The sequence below is a fragment of the Scomber scombrus genome, chromosome 6 (assembly GCF_963691925.1).
Source record: "Scomber scombrus chromosome 6, fScoSco1.1, whole genome shotgun sequence".
NCBI classification, from domain to species: domain Eukaryota; kingdom Metazoa; phylum Chordata; class Actinopteri; order Scombriformes; family Scombridae; genus Scomber; species Scomber scombrus.
In genome coordinates, this window is record NC_084975.1 from 14,776,955 (window position 1) to 14,792,077 (window position 15,123).

Sequence of the window (15,123 nt, forward strand, 5' to 3'; positions counted from 1 at the left end):
CACACACATGAAGGAGGGTTTTGAAATTAAGTAACAAACGAACTTGACTAATAAATTCAACCTTTCTAGATTTTTTGCTTAGAAGTCATTATTAGCTTATATGCATTTTGCAAGATGTGCAGGGAAGAGTTTAATCATTTGCTCCAATCGTCTTTTTTGTTTTATGATCAAAGGTTTAGGAATTAGTTCAAATCAGAGCAGCTGTCAATGTCAGGACATTACTCAAACATATCAACAGAAACAGAACAAAACCTGCATTATTATTTATTATGTTAAAGAATATTTTCTTTATTGTCAACAAGTGAAAAGACCTAAACCAAATATACCAAAAATACTCTCTTCTATGTCTGTTGCACTCACCCAATGGCATCTGAAGATGTGAATCTTTAAAAAACAGGTCACAAATACAAGGTTTCATTTATAAAAAGACTGAATAATATCCTATAATATCAAGGGTAGATAGTTTTTTAGCAAATGTTACTCAAACAGAAGTAAATAGTGCATTTGTAAGGGACTGTTTCCAGGATTGGTAAATATTTGATGCTCTGGCATAGTTTCCAACTTTTTTAGAGTGCGACCCCTTGAAAAGAAGCAGCGTCTGCAGGTCTTTCCATGAAATTTGTAAGATAATCGAATCTCGTCTCTCTCTCCCTCTCTTTCTCTAAGCAAAGGTGTGTGAGGATGAGAAATAAAATTAAAACTGACCCCAAAAAAAATTCAGAACAGCGTTTAATACAACCAAATATGACCAAAGCTTGTAAGTCAGTTAGCTGTGGTGGATCAGATTTATATCTTGTATCACTGCTGCTGTCACAGTCTCCGGTCAGCGAATTAGGTTGTGATGTGAGTCACCAGAGCGAGATCTGAATCAATACTTTCTCTCCCTTTCCCCTGCCCTCCATCTCTTCAATTTTCTCTCCCCTCCATTCTCCCTTCTGCACTGCGCTCTCCTCACGTCCTGTCTGCCTCTCTTTCCCCTTCCTATCTCCCTCTCTTCAATTTTCCTCCAATCTCTCTCACTTTCTCTCCCACCTTCATTCTCCATTGTTCCCTCTCTTCATCTGCCCAGTAAAGGGCCGGACTGTGAAAGGAATTCTAATCACACTGCTCAGCTCTGCACAATCTGCTTCTCTCTCTCTCTCTCTCTCTCTCTCTCTCTCTCTCTCTCTCTCTCTCTCTCTCTCTCTCTCTCTCTCTCTCTCTCTCTCTCTCTCTCTCTCTCTCTCTCTCTCTCTCTCTCTCTCTGTACACACACACACACACACACACACACACACACACACACACTACTGTTGTCAATTCTCAAACATGGCTGACGTACTTCAGCTTCGACTTGGCAGAGCAAAGATCGGTTTCCACCAACGCCAGTAATGTTTTCAAGCCAAGTCTCTGTCGACTGCGATGCTCTGTCATCACTTATTTTTGGTTTAAATGCATCAACTCTTTGTTTTTTCTGGCACTGTCTTTGGTCACTTTTAAAACAATACTAGAGTTGTCTCAGATATCAGGTGAAGTGGGAGCTCAAGTCAGCTCACTGAGTGCATTAAGTAAAAGACACACTGATCTTTCTGAAAGAAGGAAACATGTTCTAGGTTCATCCATAATCTAAGAAAAATGAGTAGCTAAAGCTTTGGTAATTTGAAGGTAAACTATAGGTAATTTGTCAGTCTACAAACATGACTAAAAGTCTAACATCTGGCTAATATGCTCACCATGTCAATGCTAATATGCTGATGTTTCGTGGGTTTTGTTTGCCATGTTCACCATCTTAGTTTAGCCTGTTAGCAGTGTTCAAATTACAGAGGAGCCGTAAAAGAGACCTGACCCTCTAAACAACAAAGGTTTGAATTTTTGGGCATCTGAAAAACTTGATAGATTTATCAGCCATTATCTTGCAGTATTTCTAATATGGCAATGGATGATAGCCTTAAAAAATAATTAAAACCACATTAAACTCAAATATCATCTGTAGTTTTAAATGTGTACTGCTGCCTTCATGAATTTTTTTTTGTTGTGTAAATGTGTGATAAAGGTGATACCAGTCCATGCAGTGATGATGTTATCAGACAAAAATGCACATGTCCTACCCACTTCAGCTGCTGCTGCCTCCTGCCAGTAAAAATAATAAGTGAAAACTAAACTGCTCTTCTTGACCACACACTTCTGATGAGCAACAAAAAGACAATTTTAGAAAGAAACACTCACCACTAAGATTAGTCATGAAGAATGTGTCTTTATAATATTTGGTATTATACTAATAACACATTTAATTTGTACAACACCTTTGATTTATAGTGAATCTCAAAATGATACTGTATTAACGACATAAATAAAAGATTCTTTCTCGACCTCGCCTACTAAAGCTGTCCGCATTTCTTACACTTTTTAGTGGTAGAAAAGTTGAAACGTTAAGGGATCACCAAAGTTAGGAGATGAACATCTTCACTGAATATCATAGCAGTCTAAACAATAGTCCAGTTTGGATCGGAGTGGTGGTCCTATCCATAGAGGCACACCGCTAACATGGCTAAAAAAGTATAGTTCCCACGAGTTATTACTGGTGCTGTCCTCTAATGTCAGCTTTCCAACATTATAGCTGTAATTTCTAAAAAACACCTAAACGTTTCAGGTCTCTCTCTTCATAATAGTCCATAATTATACAGTATGAATCTTGGACTGCAACAGTGAAAAAAAGTGTTTTCAAAATGTAGGATTCCTATCTTTAAAAATGCCGTAAAACCATTTGACAAACTGTTAAATAAAGTTATGTCACATGACTGGATTTGGATTAATACAAATGTCAGTTTGATTTTGCATAGGTTTTCTTACCAGTTTCTCATGTGCTTTTCATAAAAGAGTAAAGTTAATTGATGGTTATTTTAATTGACAGCTAACAGCCCAGGAATTAGCATTAGTTGTATATTCAGTCAGGAGCTTGATTAGATCTCTAGACCTACCTAACAGCAAAAAGTGAGATATGTTCAAGGTAACACCTGCAGCACTGACCTCCATCTCCTTCTATTTCTTTCAATCTTTTGATTCATATGTCTGTGGTTTACCTACTGTGAAGTTAATTTGGGCTATGTCTCTTGCTGGCTTCTGTCTTTGGGAACACAGACATAAATGTGTAAACAATCACCACCAGCAAAATATTTTGAATCAAAGGCTGTTAGCAGAATGTTTCTGAAGGTCCTGGATGATACATCATATCTTCTCACAGCACCTTTGAATCAATGCCTTCCAGTTTAGATACCAGGAACTGCTCTTTTTGCCCCATATAAACAGTCACATGGACGACAGCAGCATTCATTCAGCATTCTGCTCTTTACATCACTCGTCCTTTTGTTATTTTTTTGTTAAATGATCACTCCAATGTCCTGCAGTTCTTAATTATGTGCTGCACGGCATGTTTTGGGTTGTTTACACTTTTTGCATGCTTGCTGTGCACCAAGTGACAGTTTAAAGTCAATTTTCTATTTTCGCCCACATTAATGGACATGTAGTTCTGAGTAATGAAATATGCATGGAGGCAAGAATGTCAGATTTCTACAAGGAGAGTGAATAAAACAATAAATGTGGGAGGGAACAGCAGGAAGAGGTGGTGCTGTTTTTAACTGCCCATCTGCCCGAAGGATTTCCCACAGTTTTACAACCTCGGGCAGGAAGCAGACAATCATTCAGACATACTTCGTAGTTCGCTGTTTTTGCATCTTCTCTCTTGTTATTCCCTTTCCGTTGCCTCCATCTCATGCATGTCTGGTCTTTTTGCTCCACTTTCCTTTAGCATTTCATATCCTCATTCAGTATTCCCTTTCCCCTCGCTCAGCCTCTCAGGCTTTTTGCTCCCTTGCTGCGTTTTTGGGTGAATTTGAAAAGATGTTTGTTTGTGTTGTGTTGTTTGAGCAAATGTGCAACTTTTGTGTGCATTGTATTATATCTATATGCTAAGGCTGACTCCCAGAGTTCAAAGGCTTGTCACCACAGATCTGGCAAGCTTGCAGTCTTTTTGTCAGGCAAGTCCTCCTGTTACGTAACGCAAGCTCATATCTCCTTTCTCACTCAAGAAGCAAGAACAGAGTGGGACAAGCTTCAAATCACTGAAAGTGTTGGTTTCAATTCAGCCTTTGATATGCACTCAATCCCTGTTCCTGTTTGAAAGTAATCTCAGTGCTCTTGACAAAAATGTGTCACTCATGCCCGGTTTAGAGGCAGGAATCTTAAATGAGGCTGATGTCACAATGTCTAAACCTCGTAACAGGAGAAAAGGTAGAGACATTAGAGGAGAAAATAGTAAAATATAAAGATTTATTAGAAGAGGTCAAGGAAGGAAGTGACGTTGTCTTGAAAAGAGCATGAAAGAGACAAATGGAGATGGAGAGAGGTGTGATGAGAGTTGAGGCACATGCATCCACTGTCAGACAGTGATGGAGCTGTGTTAAAATGTTACCTCTGAGTTACATCACTGTTATTTCACGCCATCCTGTCTGGACTAGAGCCATTTCTCTCTCTCTGTCTGAGTCTGTTTTTCTCACTTTTACTCTCACTTTTCAGCTCTCTTCATTCTTTGTTCATGTCTTGATTACTGATCTTTAATTCCTATCTATGGTCTCTTGATATAGTTATAATGCTGATGAAAATATGGCAGCACTAACATGATCCAGCACTCATAACTACACAGCTATGATGATCATTTGATTAATCGATTAGTCAATCAACAGAAAATGAACCTGCAATTATTTTAGCAATGTCAATCAGTCAGTCGGTCCACCATTTTGATTTAGTAGCTATTTAATGGATTTCCATGAAAATGGCTCAGACATCCCCTACAGAGTGAATTGTAATGACTTGTGTGATCTTCTGACTTTTCATGTAGCGCTATCACCTGCTTTAAATTACAATGTGTCCGATACTTTGATTTATGACCAAATACATGTAAACCTAAGGATTGAACTAATTAGGAAATGTTAGCATCTTAACATACTGAATCAAATGGTGAACATGACAAACATATACCTGCTAATCATCATGTTAGCATGCTGGCATTAGTATTTAGCTCAAAACACAGCTTGTCCAAAAATTCCCAAAAATTCCCAAAATTCATTGATTCCAACTTCTCATGGGTGAATATTTATATTTTTTCTTCTTGGTTTTTAAACTAAATATCTTCAGATTATGGACTATTGATTGATAACAACAAGTAATATGAATTATCAATTTATAGGGATTGGGAAATAGTAGATGGATAATCTGACAATATATGAACCAAAAAGATTAATCACTTTGAGAAAATAATCCACAAATGAATGAATGATGAACATAATTGTTACCTGCAGCCCCACATATAATAAGAAGTCTGGGCTTTAAAAAAAATTATTATTAAAATAAAAATGTGGAGGTCATGCTTTGGGGTTGAGTTTATTCTTGAGTTGATGGTTAGTGGTTCTGTTTCTGTTTCTGTTTTTTTCAGAGTCAGATGAGTTCATTGAATCTGTTCCTGCCTGCCTGTTGGTCAGGGACTTTGTGCGCGAGGGAAGATGAATCATCTAATGTAGAGGAATCACAATTAGACTTCACGTCAGGGGAGACACTAATAGAGATGCACATAAACACACAGGCGGTGCTCGTACTATACACAAACACATGATGAGGCGTTTGATTTAGTGTCAAAGAGAATGACACTAAATTCACTCATCCAGCCAGCTAATACACAACACACACAGAAACACCGTGCAAATATAGACTCATATGAATGCATAAAAACACACAAACTCTCTCTCTCTCTATCTCTCTCTCTCTCTCTCCCTCTCTCTCTCTCTCTGTCTGTCTCTCTCGCTCGCTGTGTATTTCAGCAGCAGGAAATAAAGACAAGACAGCCCTCAGCTCAGGCGAGGAAAAAAAAAAACTTCCACTGGTGGTTTCCATGGAAACTGTCTCCCTTTCACTTCAGGGGGAGGGCAAGCGACTAGTGGATGAGTTAGGCCGACATTTAAGGTGGCTCACGGACAGGATGGGAGGGACTTTAAGGTGGTTTGAAGTGTGAATCCATCTGACTAGTCCGCCTTGAGGGTGAGAAGGGTCGTTCGAGGTAATGGGAGTGTTTTGTAGACGGTTTCAGCAAACGCTAAAGCAGATCAAAGATAATTGTGGCATGCACCACTTTTCACCTTGGGCTGCATCGTCAGCATGCTCAGCTGCCATGACACACACGGACACACACACACACGCACACACACACATTCACACATGGATTACTGATATCAAGATCACAAATCTGTTCATAATTACATTACAGCGTGCAGGGATGATGCCACAGTATCTGTGTCACGCAGAAAAAATAATTGTAAAAATAATAGGACTGGGGATTTGTGAGTGAGTGTGTGTGTGTGCATATGTGTGCGTGAGTGTGTGTGTGTGTGTGTCTGTCAAAAGATTTCAGATGGTGTTGTAGTGTTTTCGATTTGGACAGATTTGGAAGGATTTTACAGGTCCATAATTTCCTAATTATTTCCTAATAATTTCTGAGATGTGGAAAGACTCATGTAATTATAGTTAAAACAGAGCCATTGTTCAACAGCTACACTTGTAATTAATAAAAATTTAAAGTAATTGCTATCCTAACCTGGAGTGTCTTTTAGTGACTGTATAACAGGTCAGCTGAATATCCAATTGTGTTAAATTCTTAAATTCTTAAATGCAGCAAAGCATACATTTCAACATATGAGCAGAATTAAGTTTCACCATGCCCTCCTCCTCTACCACAAAGGGTGTTAGATCCTGTTTTTTTCTATGTGTGTGTCTGTGTGTGTGTGTGTGTGTGTGTGTGTGTGTGTGTGTGTGTGTGTGTGTGTGTGTGTGTGTGTGTGTGTGTGTGTGTGTCTGTGTGTGTGTGTGTGTGTGTGTGTGTGTGTATGTGTTTCTGTTTCTATTTGTGTTTTATTAATAAACTCAGGGTCAAACCCAATCCATGATGACTCACTGTTTGTCATCTATTTCAATCTGAATGATACTACTACCTCGTCAGGTTTGCTTCATTTCCCTGTGGAAGATACCCTCCTACGGATATAGTCATGAATTTCATGAATTAAACTCGTTAATACAAGACATGAGGATGAATTAATATGAGGGAGGAAGATCAACCTTTCAAGAAAGCTTTCTGATGAATGCTAATCACACATGCTGTATTTCTAGTACATATCAGAGTGGGAAGGGAACAGCTTGGGCAGATGGCCTGTTACTTTTGTATGTTAACTTATCCTTATAGTACGAGGTCGATCCCCTTGTGTGTTCCTCGTGCCCTAGTGAAAGCCAAAACATACTGAATTTTACATACTACACTGGCGAAGGGAGCTCATTATAGTGTGCTGTATATTGTGAGTAAGTGTGTTTGTATGCGTCAGTGAAAAGTTAGGAGAAATTAAATAGAGGAATAGTGCAAAGAGTACAGGAATTTTAGCATTGCCTTGACCCAGTTCCTCTACGGAGGGAGGGAAATCAGCAAATGGATGAATGAAGTGAGGGAACAGAGAACCAGAGTAGGAAGAGGAGGGGACAATTAACATGACAGCCATGGAAGCCATCCAAAGTGAAAAAGAGTGGGTGGGTGAAAGGAGAAAAAAAATAGACAAACATGAAGTAGTATAGTGAAGGTATTTGGCCTTGAAGGATTTGTGCACACAACAAAAGGACGAGAATGAAAGAAAGAGACGACAGGATAAGGATGTGTCAGACTATTTAAATGTTCTTTTCCTCCCGCCCTGCTCTTTATTGATGTCTTTGTTGTGATTCGTGTCTTCATGAAGAAGCCACCGCTGCAGATCGAAATGTTTTCTGTCTATTAAAGAGGCACTTTAGGAGCTTCTAGCTGTGAGACCTGAGATTCATGTTGTCTCCCCTCAGTGGTTCAATTTAGTGTTGGCATTCCTTCTTCCGCTCTCAGCATAAACTGACTTCATTTCGTGCATCTGTTTTCTCCTTCCTCTCAGAGCTGCCCTATGGCTGGGAGAAGATAGATGACCCCATCTACGGCAGCTACTATGTAGAGTAAGTCTCCCTGTTGACTTGGTTAACTCAGCTGCTCTGTAGTAAAACAGGAAATGCATTTCCATGGTTTACAAAGCCTCTTTATGAATTATAAATGACTACATTCTCATGTCTTTTCTATCTCTTACCGCTCATTTGACAAAACTCTTGGAAATTCTGCTCAGCAAGGGTTAACAGGGGTTAAATTCTTTTACTCTTCCTTTAAAATATAACTAAAATAAGTAAACTAGAACAATTAACTGTAAGCAGCTGAAATTAATACAGAGAGCTGCGGAGCTTGACTGTGGATTCTCAGTGAACTCAACAGGACGAACAAGCTTTCACTGTATAGGCAGTCTTTAGATTCAATGTGATTATTAAAAATGTTTCTAAATGGAATTTAAATGCAGCAATAATTTAACACTCACAAACGCAACATTCTTCTCAATGAGCACTTATTTTTGGTTAATAAAAATATTTTCATACTTTTGTTTTAGAAAAGTTTTGAGTGTATAACTGCATTGTTTTATTGCTACTTCTGCTTGAGGAAATGCTTTGAATAATCCCTTCTCCATTATTTGTAACACTGCATTGTATTCTAAGTCACATCAATAGAAGGACCCAGTTTGAGAACCCAGTGCTGGAAGCTAAGAGACGCCTGGAGCAGCAGAGGCAAATGCAGAGCCAGGGACTCTCCGCTCTACCACTGCCCACTATATACAGAGGTACACGTGGAATATTACACTATATGCGGTTATGTCAAAGCGTGCTGACAAAGTCACACAGCGGCACAAATCTGAAAATGCCAGGACTGCAGAAAGGTCATGCGCAGTACATGGCTTTGGTCATGTGCAGATAGATTAAAACATTTTTAACATTTGTATACAACCAACATCAGTAGTTGTACATGGACCATTTTTTAAATTATTTTCCTAACTTATCTGATGGATACAGGCAGTTTACAGGGTGAGTATTTGATGGGGCAGATGCACAATGTCACAATGTACAGGGTCGAATGGAGATCGCTGGCAGTGCGGGGGACTGAGAACATGCTCGCCCTGAGGCCCCTAGTGGGCTAATCCAGGCAAGCGTATGAGGATTTACTAGACCAGTACATAGTGAACTGCTTCATAATGTACTGAGTGAAGACTGCATATCTCCAGTGAGTCAGCTTATCAGAAATTAAAGAAACGTAAGGAAATTCAGCATCAAAAAGATCATGTGGAAGTTTTATTCCAAGAGAAATAATGTTAAAACCAAAATGTTTGCGACACAACAGTAACATTACTGCTGTATTCACGGGTATTGCAGAGGAGATTTAGGTGTATTATGTACAGAACTCTGTCAATATAATGACAAACATAATCAGAAATATCTAAAATATACTTCTGAATCTGTCATCCTCTAGAGAAGCCATTGTTTACAAGGGACCCAACCCAGCTGAAGGGCACCTTCCTGTCGACAGCCCTGCAGAAGAGCAACATGGGATTTGGCTTCACAATCATAGGAGGCGACGAGCCCGATGAGTTCTTGCAAGTGAAGAGCGTAATACCAGACGGACCTGCTGCACAGGATGGAAAGATGGACACAGGTATTATAACAGGAATTTTGACAACTGGTTGAGAAATAAATTGACGTTCAAACAACTGCAAGCTGTCGCAGCTGATCAGTGTCTGAAATTACCTTTTTGACTCACCTGCCAAGCTGACTAGTAGATAAAAGCCAAGCATATTTTACTGGCCAAAATAATAAATTGCCTTTTTGTGTCACTTAAACATTTGTGCCAGCACATAATGTACTTCACTATGGCAGGACTATAAACATTCTCAAAGTAAAATTAATTGATAAATTAATTGATTAATTAATTAATTAGCCTCAGTTTTGTGGCACTCTTTAGACTTGCTTAAGAAACACATATGGTGCACGTGTCTACATTGTATAGGACAAAACATGAGTAATTACCTCTGACCCATCATGCCAGAAATTTTATTACATGATTATTTTGATGCAAGTACTTACCAGCCAGTGTGGCGGATAGCCTTCTGAGATTTACTCGCCAAATGGAAAATCTACCCGCATTTGGCACTTGGTGGGTGTTAATTTCTGAGCCTGCTGCTGATACTGTAATTCTGTGTGAATGCTTAAGTACAGCCTCTTTATTCTGGCACCTCAGCATTATGGACTTTAATTTCCTGCCAGAGCAGATAAAGTATTCAGTTTCATTCATGCAGGTTTTTTACCTGCCTATTGGGTAATTTTGTCAACATTTCTTGTACCTAAAAGGTCGTGAGGTACAGGAGAGTGTCAATAGACAGTAAATTTGGTCATATTTAGCATTGATTTTCAATTAAGCAGATATTAAGGCCCCTTGGCTCCTTGATTGACAAGCCAATTATGGCCAGTTGTGGTTCACAATTGTTAATTGATCCTCAGGTTCACCAACTGTTTCAGTAACTGACAAAGTGACCAGTAATAAACCGTTTGATGACTCTTACCCTGTAGAAAAATATAGCTCTACTTATTCATCTAGGCATGACTAAGGCCCACACCTCCTTTTTTTGTCCGTTGTCAGCATCTTTTCATTAGTTTTTTCATTAGAGTTTTTGAATCTTTCACATACACAACTCTAGCACAGTTGAAGGAATTCTTCTAGCTGTTTAGTAAATTGGTATCAATAATGTAATACTGCAAGATCTTAGCAATGGAAACATAGTGGTAGTGGCTTCAGTATCCTCAGAAATATGAATTCATCTTAAAAGGGGACATCACTGGCCCTTGCTGGCATATTTGGGGTGCCCTATATTTTTGCCTGTAGCACTGTGTGTCCCAGACAAGGACTTCACTTCCCTCTTAGCAAGCACTCTGTCCTCTGCCAGCGCTGAATAACATTCTTTTTTTTAATGGGAATGACAGAAGCTGATTTGATTGGACATAACTGACACCAGCCCACACAACACCTACTTCATTAAGAGATTAATTTCTGCTATTACAGCTGCACTGCTGAATTATTAAAAATCAGTCATACTCAAGTACACCAGTGCCATAAAACACCCCAATACATGAGTATGTGCTTTGATATATACAACAGAGCCTTTAATATCCACACCAACAGTAATGCAGATTCACATGGCATACTGTGGATCCCTGCAACAACATATTTATAGACCTACCTGTAGCAAAACCTTCAGTCTAGACCTAACCTTAGTAAAAAAAATAAGAGTGAGCTATAGAGAAGGAAGTGCTGTTTGAGGCTTTGTGTGTGCTCTCCTCTGAACCTGTGAGCTGTCCCCATGCCTGGCACGGTTGGTGTCTAAATCGCTCATTTCAGAGCTGGGAATCCTCCTTCCTACTCTCAGCTCCTGCACTCTGCTTTTATACCTCTTCCTCTGCCTATCAGTTCCTCTTTCATCTGGGATCCATTTCTTCAAATTTAATCTCCATCTCTCTCTTTGTCTCTCTGCCTTACCCTTTATTATACTTCCCTATCTATCCATGTCATCCGACACTGCTCCTCTGCTTTCAGCCTTAGTATATTTTCATCCCCTTTCTCTTTCTACCACTCTAGTTTTTTCTCTCTTCATCCCTCTATCCTGGTCTGTCAGCCTCTTTCTTCTTTTTCTCTGTTCTGATTTCTCTCTCTCCAACTTGCTCCTCTCCACGCTGTGACATTGCCAGAACTGCTTGCACTGATGCACACGCACACACATGTTCACACTCACGCATGCACACAGTCACACAGTCACACACGGCACTCCCTGGCTGAGATTAGCTGGCCTATTTGAGCTGTGCGATGTTGCTCTTAGGGCTGATTGTGCATGTCACATGTATGTGTGTGCACATGCTCACGGGAGTGTGTGCGTGTGTGCATGTGTGCTTGTATGACAGAGACGGCCTCCAGAAGTGTGAAATAGAGGATTTGAGGCAGCTGCATTAGTCATAGGACTGACTTTAAAGCTGAAATCTATAACTTTCCGCACATTCAAGCAGCAGAGATGACAGACTATCTAGTGTTGCATGTGTGAAGTTGTCTCACCTCATTGTTACTGGTATGCAGAGTAAAATGTAATCTACCAAGGCAGGGGTGCAGGAAGAATTTGGAAATATAAAATTGCACAATTAGAATATCACTTTAGTAAAAGTACAGAAATATTATCAGCAAAATGATTCGAAAAAGTACTTTTTATGCAGAGAAATGGCCCTCATTAGTATTATACTCTTACTATATATATTACATATAGATTACAGTAGCTATTTCACTTAAATCCCCAAAAAACTAACTAAGGTGAACATTAATGAATCATCATCATCATCATTATGGATGTATGAATGTATTAGTTGTAATTGTAATGTTGTAGTTGGTTTAGGTGGGGCTAATATTAAATATTTTCTTTATACTGTTGGGTAGTTTAATCTTTATCAGTGCATCAATTTATAAGGTCATCACGTATTTTGCAAGTAAAATCTTTTCCTCTGAAATGTGGTGGAGTAGATGCATTAAAAGTAGAATATAATACTCAAGTAAACTACAAGAACATAAAATGTATTCATTCATACATTATTTGAGTAAATGCACGTAGTTAAATTCCACCACTGGACCAAAGTGAGGTCAGGTGAACATGAATATAAAATTTAGTGAAGTGATAAAATCGGGACAACATACCATCTGGACAAAGACAACTTTCCTCTCTGTCAGCACAAAACACTGTTACATATATATTTCCGTCTGGTCCACAGAGCAACAAAGTCGTGCATGAAACAAGAGTCAGACCTGAGACTTTGACCATGTGTATCAGTATGAAGTATTGATATTTTCATAATTAGAGGATCTCTGTGGATGCCAGATGATTGTCCTATTCACAATGACAGACCCTCCCTCATCTCTCTGTCTCACACATACACTTGTGGATTGCCTATAGTGTCAGTGAACAGATATTATATTTTGATGTGATGCTTTAGAAGGATAGACTGCTTCTTCTCTGTTGTTGCAGCATGTTCTAATACCGCAGAGGTCTGATATTCAGGGAAACCGACGATGACAAGGTTTATTTTTTTAGCACAGTATGTTAACATGTGAACCACAGAGATCATGGTCATGTGGTCTGTGTAACATGACTGAAAGTGTGAGCATAGCTGATGCTGTTGTGTCCATGCTATCTCCTTCTTCTTCAGGTGATGTCATTGTCTACATTAATGACATCTGTGTGCTGGGCACCACGCATGCTGACGTGGTCAAGCTGTTCCAGTCCGTACCCATCGGTCAGAGTGTGACCCTCGTGCTCTGTCGAGGCTACCCTCTGCCCTTTGACCCTGAGGACCCCAGTGGTGGAGCAAGCACCTCCCTGACCCCTATTGGCCTGGAGCACCGCCCCCTGGTGGTGAACGGCCGCAGCAGCTATGACCCCTATCTGGAGTATCTATCATTGAGCTCCCAGCTGCCTCCTCAGGCTCTGGCTCAGGTCCCTCACCCAGGGGACACGCATCTGGACGGCTCATCCCTGCCGCCCACCACGCCTGGCTCATCCTCAGCAATCACACCTCATGACGACAATGTGTCCATGGCCTCCTCGGGGACTGCAGGGGTTGCCGGGGCAACAGCACAAGCAGCAGAGCTGCTGACAGTTACCATGGTGAAAGGGGCAGAGGGATTTGGGTTCACTATAGCCGACAGTCCCACTGGTCAGCGAGTTAAACAGGTGATGTATTACAGTTCATCTGTACTTTCACATAGTTGACCACTAGCAGTCCAAAAATGAAAGTCTGTAGATGTGTTTGATATTTTAAACGTGTTTAATTGTGTGTGTGTGTGTGTGTTGAGGAAGTAGATGTCTTCTGTCAAGAGAAAAATTTCTGTCGTCAGCTAAACTCAGTAGTCGAGTTACAAATTAAACTTGGGGCAGAGTTAAATCAGCAGGTCAGTGTAAATTTAATTCGGTCAACGCAACTAAAGATTGAGATAATACAAACCAAGTGAGCTCGGCCTGTGTTGGATTTTTTTTTTTTTAAATCTATTAACGTCATATGAATGAAGCGTTAGAGGCATAAAATCCTGATGCTAAAGAACAGATCAATTAGTTATGATTTGACAGATGCTGTTTTTCACCCCAGTTTTATTTATACAGTAAAATGGCTTTGCCAAAAAATAAATCATGTGTCTTTACAAGTAATTTATCTTGTGTTCAGTATTCAATACTTTTTATTCTTTAAATAACCAACTGCAGCTGCTCCCAGCTCCATTTTTATTGTTTTGGGAATATAACAATTTTACAGAAGCAAGACAATATCGTCTTTTTAGTGTCTTGAAACTGATTCCTGGACCTGAAAACATTAGAAAATTAGAAAAGAGGATTGGTTTTGAAAACGGCTGATATATTCTTAACAAACTGGAAGACCTTTTTTTTGTAAATATGACTTTGAGCATCAACAATAGATGTCTTGTCTGTAAATTAGGAAATTCATTTTCCTTAATACAAAACTAACTCATGTTTATTAATTTATGGTAGACAATAAAAGATAAGAATGAAAGAAATTGAAAGTTACTACAAAATCACAGCCCAGCAGGCCTAACTGTGTGATGGTGGATGTGTTGTGGATGTGTTGGTGTGGTGCAGGTTTTGGAGCCAGGCTCACAAGTAGCATCCGGGCTAATAGAGGGAGACCTGATCCTGGAGGTTAACCAGCAGCCAGTTGCTGCAGCTGGACACGGACGTGTGGTGGAGATGCTCAAAGAGTGTCCTGTCGGAGCTGAGGCGACACTCCTCATACAGAGAGCAGCAACAGGTGAGAGACAGACCGTTTGTCTTTTTTTTAAAAACGTCTATCCCCATACTTCTGTTACAGATTGACTCCTTCACCTGTCTGCTCTTAAGGAGGTGAAGGAGTGAAATAAATGTCAAATAACTCTCATAAATACCATATTAATGGTGCATATTGATAATTAATGAAAGTTGTAAAACATAGTTAAAGTGAAATACTTTTCAAAACTTTTATTCCTGATGATCGTCCATGATCTATTTATGTCAGCAGAAGTGGCAAAATGATTATGGTACAATTAGTAGCAGATAACAAGTGGCATTTTATCAAAATTAAAGAGGGATCCAAAGCAAG

At 39.5% G+C, this 15,123-nt stretch overlaps 1 protein-coding gene across 1 annotated transcript in view; it reads left to right on the forward strand.

Moving 5' to 3' along the window:
* The window catches only part of LOC133981600 (membrane-associated guanylate kinase, WW and PDZ domain-containing protein 2-like), a 72,657-nt gene that overhangs the window by 43,192 nt on the left and 14,342 nt on the right, over nt 1-15,123 (forward strand). Inside the window, exons 7-11 of the mRNA XM_062420376.1 lie at nt 7,983-8,040; nt 8,623-8,744; nt 9,428-9,610; nt 13,189-13,712; nt 14,628-14,796. Of these exons, the coding sequence (XP_062276360.1) occupies nt 7,983-8,040; nt 8,623-8,744; nt 9,428-9,610; nt 13,189-13,712; nt 14,628-14,796 (1,056 nt within the window). The remainder of the gene's footprint in view (nt 1-7,982; nt 8,041-8,622; nt 8,745-9,427; nt 9,611-13,188; nt 13,713-14,627; nt 14,797-15,123) is intronic.